Below are 13,144 nucleotides of genomic sequence, written 5' to 3'. Positions count from 1 at the left end.
CCTCCTTTTCCATCTCTCATGCAGCAAGCTGCCTTCTGGAGCAGGAATGGGGAAAAATCCAGTGCAATCCAGACAGGAACTATGGGTGAGACCACCTGYTGTGCTGGCTGGTGGTAGTGGTAGGAGGTGGGTGAGTGCATCACCCCTTTCCCTCCCTCTTTTCCTTGGCAGTTCCACCTCAGAGAGAAAAACAGCCAAGGGCTTGAGACCCATCTCTGTTATGCCACGTGACCTCTCCTGAGGGGGAGACTCCACCAATATACAACTAGAACAGATCTACAAAGCCAGAAGACAACCCAATAACACCTGGAGATGTTTATATGGGGGCAAAAAAGTTTTTGAGCCTTTTTGGCTGTGTGCCAGCCATTAGGGAGAGCAGCGCAGACAGAGTGAGACTTATTGCTGCACTGATAGAGACACTGATTTAGCCGTGTTGTCCTTTGTGGGTGGTGGGAAATGATTCTGTGACTGTTTAGGGTGAAGTTTTTAATTTATTTTAATGAGATGGAAGTATTAAACAAAAATGTGAAGCCCATGGTTAAACTTGGGCAGGGGTGGACACGGGTGGCTGGGGCTCTTCCCTCGAGCTGTACACAGCAGCTGAGCCGCGAGGGGAGCCCAGCGCCCATCAATTAATTAAAATCTCAAACCCATGCACAGTCCAGTTTGCCTTGGCTAAAACCAGTGTGAGAAACTTCCTTGCGGCATTTTTGTGTTGTCCAGGATGAAGTGTTGTCATCCGAGGCTGCTTTGCATGACAATGYGTTGGGCTCTAATTATGCACAAGGATGCTAATAGGCACAGAGCGTGCTGGATCTCCATGGGAAAACTATCTGTTTGCAAGGGGGCGGAGGGGAGAAAAGAAAAAGAAAATCCACCCAAACAAAATAACCATGACAGTTTGGGAAAGGAGAAGGAATAGGGGGAGGGAAGTGAATGGGGAGGCAGCAGAGAGGTTGAGGAAAGCACATATGAGGCTAGTAAAACTTAATTTTGGCTTTTTATTGGAGTCTTTTTTTAGTGGTAAGAGGTAGGCCTGTGATGGGCCTGCTCGGTGGTTCCTGCTGACACAGGACTAAGGCAACCGAAATAATTTCTGCAGTGCTGATAATCTGCAATGATCTTGTGTTGGTGAAATTGGGTCTGTCTGGTGACAGAGCAATGAACATGCATAGTTCTTGCAGCACTGTGCAGTCAGTGTGTGGGYAAGCAGGGAGAAACTGAGGCACGAAGAGCTCTGATTTGCCTGGATGCCAGACCTGTGCATAGGGGTGATTGGGGGACCCAGTCTGYACAAGTCTGGATTTTCTTGTGTTCACAGTGCTTTACACTCCAGCAGTAACTTGTCCTGCCTGTGTTATTGCTATAGCAGAGCTCTAAGTAGCTATTACAGTTTCATAACTGAAGAAAGGAGGCAGCTGGAAACTAGGGCCTAAATGCCACAGATGCATTTAGAAGCTGATCTTCCCATTGAAAGTTTTTTTTTKTTGTTGTTGTTCCCCTGGATTCCCTGTTTGTGTTTTCCTTCCTATATTAGATAACAGCATTTTGCAAAGAAAACGGTATGGGAGCAAGGCAGCATTCTCCACTGTGTCCTACAGGGTCTTCTGGACATTGTTTTCTCTCTCCTTTTTTTTCTTTTTTCCTCTTACTTTGTGAAGATTGAGGGGGCTYTGGAACAAGCAATATTTGAAACTGTTCATAGAGGAAGATGTCTAAACCTGGGTTTCCAGGTCCATAAAGTGATAGAGATGGTAATTGTAAGACAGCAGACTCATGCAAGTGTTGCGGAGAATGAGACCTAGAAACTTCCAAATTATACCAAACTGTCACTGCCTTCTAGCAGGACAAACTGGGTCTCGAGGCCTCACGTTTGGCATCTTTAGAGAAGTGGACAAAGCTCTTGACCGTGTCTCAACAGTTGTTGAAGGCGCCTGATGACTGCTCTTAACACCTACCCTAGATTGTGAGAAAATATATGACAGGCACTTGGATGAGAGTTGCTAAGTGTGTTGTGTTGTTATTAGAGCCCATTAAAATGCTCTCCTGCTTAGTGAAAATGAAGAGCATTAAATAGCCAGGTGCAACAGTCTAAGGAGCTTAAATCTCTTACTTTCTGTTGCTGTTTAAGTACTCATCTGGCTTTAATGATACTGGCATTACCCGCTCTGTCAGTGTTTAAAACGGGATATATTTTTAATGTCCAGCTTAAAGAGATTATTTTTGCTTCGTTTCTTTCTAACTTTGCATGCTGTAGAAGTCGTGGGCGCAGACAGTCCCTACCCGGCCACCGCAAGCAGCTGCCATCAAAGAAAACACAGCTGAAAACAGCAGGTCTGTTTTTTCCTGATCAGGCCGTGGCTTAAGCAACCTTCACTCCTGCTGAGTGCAGCAGGGATGAACTGTGCTTACTCTWACAGGATGGGACTCCCTGGGCTTTTCTGCAGGCAGAAGGGGAGTCCCTTTAATGTGAGCTGTGCTCTGCAGGCAGTCACCCAAACCAAGCTGAGTGGCTCCTCAGGCCAATGGCTAAGTCAAGTTGGAGAAGGCAATACGAGCGGTAGAGCCAGCACTAGATCTGGATGCTTTTCCCTGCGTTGGAGTACAGGTATCTTGCATGGCTGGGGTAGAGGTAGTCAGTCTGCACAATCTCTGGAGAGATTTTCTGCAGCAAAGCACCCACAGCACCACGCACATGTCTGGAAACCTCTGTCCTTGGTCTGYGTGAGCGCCTGCCCTGGCAGGAGGGGTGAGCAGTTTGGGTTTGACCATTGCATGTTTCCATAGATAGGGCTCATTGGCACTGTGCTAAATAGCCCAGCAGAMAGCAGCTCCTTGGATATTTGTCTGTTATCATCTGGATAACAATTTTGAGGGTCCCCCAGGTCTCCTGAGGTTCCTATTAGTGACAKCCAACCAACCAAAAGCAGGACTGACCCCGGATTATCTCCAGGGTCCTTTCTGAACAGAACAAATGAGTCATGGTTCAGCAGCTTGTGATTCTGGTAACTTTATCTTGTGCCATTATCACCCATTTTAGAAACACTGGGGCTTTGTCTTCCCGGTGCGTCAAGGTGCAGCAGTGTGCCCAAATGCTTTCTTGGAAGTTCACGTCTCACAAGACACCTTGTCAGTGAATAGATACTGGGAAAGGGATGGAGTCATTGGTTGTCCAGGTGCTGGGGAGAGGTGGGAAGGGGCAGGTAGCTCCAGCGGGAAATGGCCAGGAGTTGTATCTGCTTCCCTCATCCAGTCTGGACCAGTAGGATCTGCTGGGATGGAAGTGACTCTGGGCCCTCATGTCATCCTCCTGCCACTGTAGGGATGCTGGCCTGAGAGGAGCCACCTGCACCCTTGAAATTGCTCTCCTGCTATCTCAGCAACTCCTACATAATCCTTTCCCTCCCTAAATTTAGTGAATGCCACCTTATGCTAATTAGCTTGATTGATCCCACTTGTTTTATATCATGTGACTGTGAGGGAAATCTGAGCCTGGTTTTCTCTGAGTTGGGGACTGGGGGAGGGAGAGGAGCACATAAACATCCAGAGAGGAAAAATAATCATCCACGAATGAAAAATGCTGGRTTTTACCCTGAGAAAAGAGGGATGGATAGACTGACAGACCTGATGACAGACTGAGCTGGAAAGCACCCTGGCCCCACAGTGTGGAGAGATGCCTTATTGTTTGATCTGGCTGTGAGACAGATTAGCAGCCCCAGGTGGAAAGTCATAATCTGCATTTAAATGGGCCGGTTATAAAAGGTATGGAGCCCAGGAGCCCGCAGCATTATGCTGCGTCTTTAGGACTCCGTAATCTCTCTTTATTTTCTCTGCAGTCTGACCTGGGGGCACAGTTTCTAATTACCGGGTCACCCTGCTAATATTGTCATTTCCAGCCAGTGGGTGTGAAACCATAGCAACGCCACATTTGGTTCCAAGTTTCTAGAGGAATAAAATTTGCCTTTTAATCACAGAAAATGACTGGGTGTCTCTCCTCTGTGCCCCCCCCCCCAAGTTTTTCCCCTTACCCCTCACTAATGGAATTTGCTATCAGGGTTGGTTTGGTTTTTTTTTTCGTTATTATTAGAAATTTCAGATTGGCCCTTTTTGAAGCTTCACCTTGTGGCCACGGCCAAAGACGAGGGATGRAAGTCTTAAGTCTTCGATGAAGCTGCAGACTCTGGGCTTGGTTGGGGTGCCAAAGCTTTGCTAAATGCATGTGCTGTTGACCAGAGAAGCCCTGTACTTTATTCCTAGCATGCGTTTTGCCTTTAAAAAAGTAGTGGGCGAGCCTGGAGCTGGTAAAAGAGGGGAGAGCAGGGTGCGAGACYGCACCGAGTTGCAGCGGTGTCCCACGTTGCCTGAGCGCCGCAGGCAGCTCCGCGCGGAGCCGGCCCGGCTCAAGCAGGCGGATTTCCCCGCGCGGCACGGATGGGCTCGGAAAAGGCTTGCRGACGGCCAGGAGGCTGCAGGGCGGACGTGCCCCAGGCAGCCGTGCTCCACGGGGCTTTCAGCCACGTTCTTGTCCCTTTGGGACGGGCGACAAAAACTTGAGCAGAGTGAATCCAAAGGGCGTCAAAATTTGGGCAGGCTGGTTTCTAGCTCGCAGCCCTGTAACAAGCCTGCTGCAAAGCTCCCACCTGAACAGCGGGAGAAACGCAGATGGGGTCTGGGCYGCAACCTGCCCCTCGGCCCTTCCTCGAGCATGCAGGGTGCCCTGCGGGTCTGCGCTCCGCCGTTCCTGGGTTTCCAGAGCGGTTTCCAGCTCAGAGCGAGTCAGACGTGAATGGGAATCGCATTGTAAGGTGATTTTCCAGCTGACAGGAGTAGGTTAATTGTAAACTGTCTACTGAAGCTTTAAAACTCCTGTCCAGCCCTATTATTAGCAGTTTAAAATTTATGGAGTGAGACTTTKCTTGGTGATAGTTGGTTTGTGCCCAGACAACATATGTAATTAATCTGCACGTTGGGGAAAGGAAAATCAAATTTAAAACGTCTTTGCCTTCCCTCTGACTCATCTCGCGGTGTGCGGGGGATCTGGGAGGGCTGCAGGACATAAAACCTGAGCTCGGAGGGGACCGTGCTGGAGCAAAGTTGGTTGTTTCCTCAAGTAGTGAGGGTTAAGTTGGGTTCATTAGCGAGCAACTTCTCTGGAGCGAGACTCCAGGCTGGGGGCTGAAACAGCCCCTGTGAAGCGCTGGGCAGATCGGACGTAGGGTTTGGATTCGGCCCCTTCTCTGCCTCTCTGTGTCTGAACCGGTGGGATTTTTAAAGAGGACGGTATGGGCAGGGCCTGCTGCAGGGCYGGGAGCTGAACCCCGGGCGGGGAAGGCTGGAAACGCCGGCGAGGAAGGAATCGCCCGCTGGGCTTGTAACCCGGCTGGGGAGCGATGGGCGAGCGCTGCCTTGCTCGGGGCAGGCGTCTTCCGAGCCCGCGGGCGGGCGGTGGGCGATGCCGAGCGGCTCCCAGCCTGCGGGTTGCCTCAGGTGGCAACCCGGGACCTTGTTAAAAATTTACTGCTGTTTCCAGCCTGAATTTGTCCGGCTCCGGCAGCCCGCAGACCCGGTCGCCCTGTTCCGGCGAGGCCGGAGAGCTCTGTCGCTGCGTTTCTGCTGCCGGCGTGCTGCGGTTGCAGCTCTCCTAAGCGGCGCAGGCTGAGCTCCTGGACTTCCCTTGCTGTAAAAGTAGCTGAAAACTGAGAGCAGCTCCCAGGCAGGTAACTAATTAGAAACGTGAATTTGGAAGAAGGTTTGTTTCCCTTTCCTCTGTTCAACTGCTGTTTTTTTTTTTCTTTTTTTTAATTTCAAACAATTTTTATTGAACCTCTTGTAAACATGATGCTGTTTTAWTAAACAAATAGCTCCTTTCCCCAGCCCTGGTTTTACAAAACCTGTCTCAAAGCTCCGGCCGCTCGCCGTCGGTGGAGCCAGCCTCTACGTGCAYGCCCGCACAGAAGTGCGCGCGTGCCTATGTGCAGAATTAGGAGCGGAATTAGGCGGCCGCGGGGTTTGCTGCGCGGCCCCGATCCCGGGCCGCGTGCGCGGGCCAAGCCCCTGCAGCCCCCGACAGCGCCGGGCCGTGGGAGCGCGGCTAGCGTTGGCATCGCGAGAGCACTGCGGGACCCCCCGATTGCGGCTCAGCGCCCCGTTAGACTAGTCCTTGTACAAACACGCAGTAAAGACGCGGGCTCTGACCCAAGCAGCTAACGACTGAAGCCTTTACAGCCCCCGAGGCACCTTCGGGTCGGTTGTTTCCATTACGGCGGCGCTTACGGCACGTCTGCACCCGGGCGCGCGGGCACGGGGCGCGCGGGACGGGCGCAGCCCGCCTCTGCTCGTGCCCTCCCGAGCTGCTGCCGGGCCCTGTGTGCGTGTCGCCGGCCCGAAAGGCAGGAGGACTTTGCGAGAAGGATGTTTTGGGGGGTTGCTTGCTATTTTTTTTCCCTCCCCCTCCTCCATTTCCCCTTTGCTTCCTTGGACCTGTTCATCACAGAGCGGTTGAGGTTGGAAGGGGCCTCTGGAGATCACCTAGTCCAACCCTCCTGCTCAAGCAGGGTCACCTAGAGCGCGTTAGGCAGGATCACGTTCCTGCTTTGTGTCTCTGAGCTCTTCCCAGCCTTTTCCCGCTGGGTTTTTCTTTGTGGCAGCAAGTCCAGGCATCTCGGGCAGCTTYTGCTGGTGGCAGCAGAGAAAGGGGCACTTGAGACATCTCTCCTGGGTGGAAGAAATTTCCTTCTGGAGGTCAGAGAGTCCCTGATGCTTGGCATAGACTGGGATGTGAGGAGAAACCCAGCTTGCTTTGCTCGCTTTGRCACGTAATTCTTCTTCTCCTTTAATCACCTGCAACTCCTGCAARATCCTGCAAGTAGGCCCTGAGAAAGGGAAAACAAACAAACAAACAAACAAAAARCCCCCCAAACTCCAACCCTAGCAAACCTCGCTCGACGCACAGCGAGTGCAGGCACGGCGGTGACGGCAGCTGGCGGGGGCCGTCACCGCGTCCCGGCAAACAGCTGCCCACGACGTCGCGTCCTTGCTCGGAGAAAGCCCCGGTGTCGATGCGACGTCGGCGCGAACAGCTGGCTGAGGAAGGGCAAATCGACGGCGGGTGCAGCGCGCGTAGGGCCCYGAGTGCCGGGGGCGCCGCTTGGAAACCTTTTTCCTATTTTCTCTCGGGGGGGTGAAAAAAAAAAGAAAAAAAGAAAACTCACTTTTTCTTTTTTGCTCTTTTTTCCCCTTTTTTCCTTCCTGAGCTGATGAGAAAAGAAGTAGCGCGAAGTCGAACGCAGCTGGGAGAGGAGGAGGGGAAGCCCGCCGGCGCGCTGCTCCCCCTCGTCCTGCCCCCCGCGCTCGCGGCTTTGCGCGGGCGGCTCGGCCGGTGCCCCCCGGCCGGGCCCTGGCCCGCGGCGTTCCCGGCGCTCCCCTCCCTTTCCAGCCCTCCGCCGGTTCCCAAACCAGCCGCGCAGCATTGCAGGAGCTGCCCGGCTCGCGTCCGTCCCTGCGCCCGGCTCGGTTATCTGCTCTGCGGCTCAAACCTGCCCTGCAGCATTGCAAGAGTTCCCTCCGGTCCCCCCCCCCGAGGGAGCAGGACCCCAGGACAGCGCTGTCCACAGCGTGCTCTTAAAAATAACACCGTGAAAACGAACACGCGCTCCAAGAGCCCGGCTCGTCCGCTGCCCTTTGGGCCGGCGCGCTCGGTTCCGCGCGGTCTGGTTTTGTCCATCTTCCGAGTGCATCGCACCCGTCTCCCCTCTGCTCCTTTCCCCCCACTCTCTCCTTGGAAAAAAAAAACGGGTGAGTTTTTTTTCTCAKCTCTTTGGAGCCCGTGCGCATCCCCAGGGGACCCACGGAGACGCTGCTGCTGCAAAAAAAAAGGGGGGCCAAACCCTGCACCCGGCTTTGCTCGAAGGCTGAGAAATCAGACGCCGCRGGGGTTTTTAACTTTTAATACAATGTATATTTATTGCAAACAATAATATACAAAAAAGGTAAGTTTCACAAAGAGAAGGATCTTGCAAACAAAACAAACTTACCTAAAGACAAAATATGATTTAAATGACAGGTCTTTTAAGTTACAGAAATACTTTAAAAAGATCTGCTTTTATACAGAAATAGAAAGATGCCATATTATAAGAGTGCTTTAAGATTTTTTCTTCTACTCGATCCCTAAAAAAAAAAAAAAGTTAACAAATATATCATTTTTTTAAATAAAAAAAAGTTTGCTGTCTTTTTTAAAAAGCAATCCTTAACTGTTCAGCCACAGCTTCACCAAAGTCAGTGTCCCCACCTCGAGACAGTGTTGGGGGTGGAAGGCCAAAACGGTGACGCCCGCGCGCAGGCGGYGCCGCGGGGCGCCGGGGCTCGGACTCGCACGAGCTCGTGTGTCCCAGAGAGCTGAGGCAGAAAACAAGGCAAATGATTCAGTGATACGCTACATTTGCAATCTTTAGTTTGTACAAATTTTTTTTTCTTTTTCCAGTTTATCCTTAGACCAAAGAAAAAAAAAAAGGAAGAGCACAAGTTTGTACAAACCCAGGACACAGATTCCAAAAAGAATAATAATAATAATAATAAAAAAAAAGAATTAAAGAGATAAATAAAGAACTGGTTACAGTTTAGACCATAATTTAACAGGCACGGTTACCTTCCAAATAATGCTCCAACAAATGTAATTGCTTTCAAAAGGAGTTGAAGTAGAAGGGAGTTTTTTTTAAAAAAAAAAGGGAAGGAAAGCTGTGATTCAAAACTGCTCTTAGCTCAAAATAAATAATTTAAGGGCTCTCTGATGTCTCCAACGTGCTCTAGCAGCCTCGGCCGCAGGCGGCTGCCCGGGGCTGCTTTTAAGGCTTCTCCACAGCGCTTTCTGCTGTGTGTGTTTTTTTTTTCTTCCTTAAGGCTCAAGGTTTTTWAAAAATAAAGTTAAAATCTCCTCCTGGCTTGCTTTGCTATTCTCGAGTTAGAAAAATAAAGCCTCTTCTATTCTGATTCCTCGTACAAGCTCAGCTCGCGCCTCCCCAGCTGCAGAGCTGCCGTGGCTAAGCCTGGTGGTGGCCGCTTAACACGAGTTGTGTTCCGAGTTAAATGCACGCGGTTCCGCTTTTTTATTTATTTAAGAGGGAAAAAAAGACACTTATCTATACAAAAATACCTCTGACTGCAAGAAAAGCTAGGACTGCTCTAAGTGTCATTTTTAGCTGTTGGAAAAATAAGAGCATTTTAAAAATCTCTAGAAAATATGTATAAATCCCCTCAAATTGGTAACGAATCATACACAGTACATACTAAAAAATATTTAAAATAGAGAATATTCCTCACAGAGGACTCTTGAGATTTTTTTCTTTTTATTCCCCCCCCCATTTTTTTCTTTGCTTTTTTAATTACTGCTTAACAAAAAAAAGAATCATTACAGAAGTCCAGACAACAGACAAATGAGCTGGTTGGTTAGAAATCTCGTCTCCGCGCTGCGCCCTTGAAGCGAAGTTAAAGTCCATCTCCAGTCCTTGGAAAGTCTGTACCGAGTTTTGCCGGTTCTCGGAGCGGTCTCGCCACTCCCGGGAGGATGCTGTAGTGCAGAAGGCTCCGGCGTCCCCTCCTCCCTGCCAGCGTTACCTTAGCATCTTGGGGTTTTTTTTTGTCTTTTTATTTTTTTCTTCTTTTTTTTCTTTCCTTTTCTTTTTTTTTTTTTTAGTATTTCGAAGAGGAAAAGTCCCAGGAAGCTCTCCGCTGCGGTGGCCTCTCGCGCGCCGGCGCTCCGGCCTCAGGGTCTGGTGAGCTGCGTGTAGACGGGCTGCTCCCAGTGCTGCGGGCTGTGGGTCTGGGGGATGGAGGGCACCCCCGAGGTGTCTGCGATGGGGGTGTACATGGGCCGCTGCGTGGGGCTCATGTAGGTGAAGGTGGAGTAGAGGCCGCCGCTCTGGCCGCCGGCGTGGCTGTAGTAGGAGCCGGAGGTCTGGTGGTCCGTGTAGTCGTACTGGGAGCGGGTGATGGGGGGGTAGGAGGAGCCGTAGTGCTGCAGGTTGAAGGAGCTGTAGTTGAGCTGCTGCGGCGAGTGCTGCTGCTGCTCGCTGTAGTGGCTGGGGCTCAGCTGCTCCGTCTTGATGTGCGTCCTCTGCTGCGCCTGGCCCTGCTCGCCGCTCAGCGGGGCCAGCGCGTGCGCCGGCGGCTGCTGCGGCTGCGCCGGCGGCTGCTGCGGCTGCTGCTTGGACATCCAGCCGTGCCCGGCGCCCGCCGGGCTGCCGGCCGTGCTGCTGATGCCGTAGCTGCCCGTGTAGGTGACCTGGCCGTGGGTGGCCGGCGCGCCGGGGTGGCCGTTGGGGGGCAGGTACTGATCGAACTCGTTGACGTCGAAGGTCTCGATGTTGGAGATGACGTCGCTGCTGAGCTCGCCGATGTCCACGTCGCGGAAGTCGATGTGGGGCGGCTGCCTGCCCCCCTCTTGCGGGGGGCGTCCCTCCCGCTTCAGGTCCTGCTTCCCKGGCTGCGCGTCCGTCTTGGGGGTGGTGGGAGGCGTGGGGGGTCCCTGCGACTGCCCTGCGGAGGCAAAGGAGGAGCGTGGGTGATGAAGGCAGCCCCGGCCGGCGGCGCAGCCCGCGCGGCTCCCCGGGGCCCGAGGGGCGACAACGCGATGCTTTGGAAAGTGGCCGCGTAGGGAAATGCAAACGTTTCCCGGCGCGAGGAACGCGAGCCGTATCAGCGGCGATCCATTGCGCCGGGTAAACTACGGAGCCTGCAGAGGTGAGCCGTGAGTGTGGGCACGTCTTTAGTTTTCCTTTTTAAATCTGTCACGATGAGACAAGGTGGAAGCGGCCACAAAGGCTGGGCGTGCGAGCATGCACGTGTGCGTGTGCGCACGAGTGCGGGCGCCTGGGGCACGTGCAAAGCAGCGCCTGCGGTTTTCTCCGTGCACCCCTCCCGGTGCACCCAGCCCTTCCTCACTGCATTTGCAGGTTTGTCTCCCCCTAGTCCCCCCCCCAACACCCCAAATACCCCCCCCAATTTTAGCCTCAGGGCACAGCCTGCCTTAGCTATGACTGAGAGCGGGGGGCGCGTGCCGGCACGCGGTGGCGGGCACCTACCGGAGTGCTCGCCGGGAGAGTGCACCTCGCTGATGCTGGAGGACGACTGCGGGGAGTCCGCCTGCAGCGCCTTGAATATGGCGTTGGGGGAGATGTGGGTCTGCTCGGCGCCCTCCTCCTGCTCCGCCTGCCCGTTCTTCACCGACTTCCTCCTCCGCGGCTGGTACTTGTAGTCGGGGTGGTCCTTCTTGTGCTGCACCCGCAGCCGCTCGGCCTCCTCCACGAAGGGGCGCTTCTCGCTCTCGTTGAGCAGCCTGCAGGCGAGCGGGGAGGTCAGCGCGGTGGCCCCGCTGCCCCGACGGCCTCCTCCCCTCCGTGTTTAATCCCCGCCGGCCCCGCTGCTTTGCAACCCTYCTCCTCCCCGCAGCAAAACGGCCGGGCCGTTTCGGTGCAAAAGAGCCGCGGCGGGGATCCGGCCCTCGCCCCTTCCCCGCCATCCCGGCGGGGCCCGCGGCCTGCCCGGCCAGCGCCAGGTCCGCTCGCTCGCCGCCTTCCCGGCGGGATCCCGCCCCCTCCTCCGCAGGCACCGAGTTAGGAGGCAGCCAGGTGACTCACTCCCTTTCTGTTTTTCTCCCCTCCCTGCCTTATTTTGGAAGTCGGAGGGCACCCAGCCACGCATCACTCATCGCAGCCACCCGCCCGTCCACCCGGGGCTTGGCGTAGCGTCGCCAGCGCTCGCCCTGCTCCGGGCTTTTGTCATCTCCCCCCCGTCCCCCCCCTTGCCTCTGGATCGCTGCTGCTCCTGGCCGGAGCTGATGCAATCCAGGAGAACCGCGGTTCCCTCCGGACAGCGGCACCGACAAACCGCCGCCACGGCCGGCGCTGCCGGCACCTCCGCGGAAAGCCCGCGCACCCCGGTCCCCTGCCCGCGCCGGGGGAGGCCAGCCCCGAGCAGGGGCATCGCTTAGGCAAAAGACACCGCTTGCCAGACCAGCGGGGAACTCCTTTCTCCCCCTTTCCCCTGTTATTCTGGCTTTATGCAAAAAGGAGTTTGCCAGCACAGGCAAAAGTCTTCAGCAAGTTTTCCAGGCTTGGACCCATCCTCTTCCCYCCCCTTCCAGCTCCTCTTGGTGCTCTTACAGGACGGAGCAGACCTTGCAAGCTGCAAACTTTGTCCCCCCACCCCACCCCAGTCTCCTTCCGCGGGTGACCCCAAGGCTGCAGGAGCCGCAGCGGTCGCAGCCTCTGCACTCACCTCCAGAGCTTGCCCAGGGTTTTGCTGAGCTCGGCGTTGTGCAGATGCGGATACTGGTCCGCCAGCTTCCTCCGGGCGGCTTGTGCCCACACCATGAAGGCGTTCATGGGTCTCTTCACGTGGGGCTTGTTTTTACTGGATCCGTTCACCCGGACTGGCATGGGCACGAGGGTCCAGTCGTAACCCTTGAGCACTTGGCTGACCGCCTCGCGGATGCACACTGGGAACTTGTCCTCGTCGCTCTCCTTCTTCAGGTCCGGGTCACCCTTGGGGAAGGTATTTTCTTGGGGTCGGGTGTTCTCCGTGTCCGAGCCGGATCCCGAGGGGCAGGGAGAGCCGGCGGAGTCATCCGACATGGTGGGGCTGGGGGCGTCGGAGATGCATTTGTCCTGTTCTTCTGTCATTTTCATGAAGGGGTCTAGGAGATTCATGCGAGAAAGTGGCAGAGGGGGGAAACGGGATAAAAAAAAAAAAGAAAAAAAAATCAGGTGGCTAAGGGGCAGGGAAGAGTTAAAAAAGTAAAACTAGAAGAGGCGAAGTTCTCCACCCGAGTGAAGCCTGGCCGGGGAGCCGAGAGGCAAGGCTGGAAAAGTTTGCAAAAGTTGTATTTTTTTCCCCCTCTCTCTCCTCAACCGATTTAAGTCAAAAAACAACAACAAAAAAAGACGGTGTGCAGCAGGGAAACTTTTGCGAGTTGCAGAAGAGAAGAGGGGGGGAAAAAACCCGAGGCGGGAGGCCGGGGCCGGCCGGGGTGGCAGCGTGGGGCCGGGCGCGCCCCGCCGGTCTCCAGCGCGGCTCTGCGGCCCGCGCCGCCGCCGCGCGGGAATAAATACTCTGCGCGGCGATTTCGGCTCGGCAGCGCTCCGCCAATGGG

At 54.3% G+C, this 13,144-nt stretch overlaps 1 protein-coding gene across 1 annotated transcript; it reads right to left on the bottom strand.

The window, feature by feature from the left end:
- Positions 1-9,667: 9,667 nt before the first annotated feature.
- Positions 9,668-13,076, bottom strand: SOX9 (SRY-box transcription factor 9). The gene is made up of 3 exons (XM_085304746.1): positions 12,271-13,076; positions 11,076-11,329; positions 9,668-10,530 (listed from the first exon to the last, which is right to left on the bottom strand). The coding sequence occupies exons 1-3, from the start codon at positions 12,699-12,701 to the stop codon at positions 9,758-9,760; spliced, it is 1,458 nt and encodes a 485-aa protein (XP_085160872.1). The 5' UTR covers positions 12,702-13,076; the 3' UTR covers positions 9,668-9,757.
- Between the last annotated feature and the right edge of the window lie 68 nt (positions 13,077-13,144).

This window comes from Rhea americana, unplaced genomic scaffold (genome assembly GCF_003343005.1).
Source record: "Rhea americana isolate MKP2758 unplaced genomic scaffold, rheAme1 scaffold_21, whole genome shotgun sequence".
NCBI lineage: Eukaryota > Metazoa > Chordata > Aves > Rheiformes > Rheidae > Rhea > Rhea americana.
Note: the sequence above shows the minus strand (reverse complement) of the source record. Positions and strands in the feature narration are given on the sequence as shown.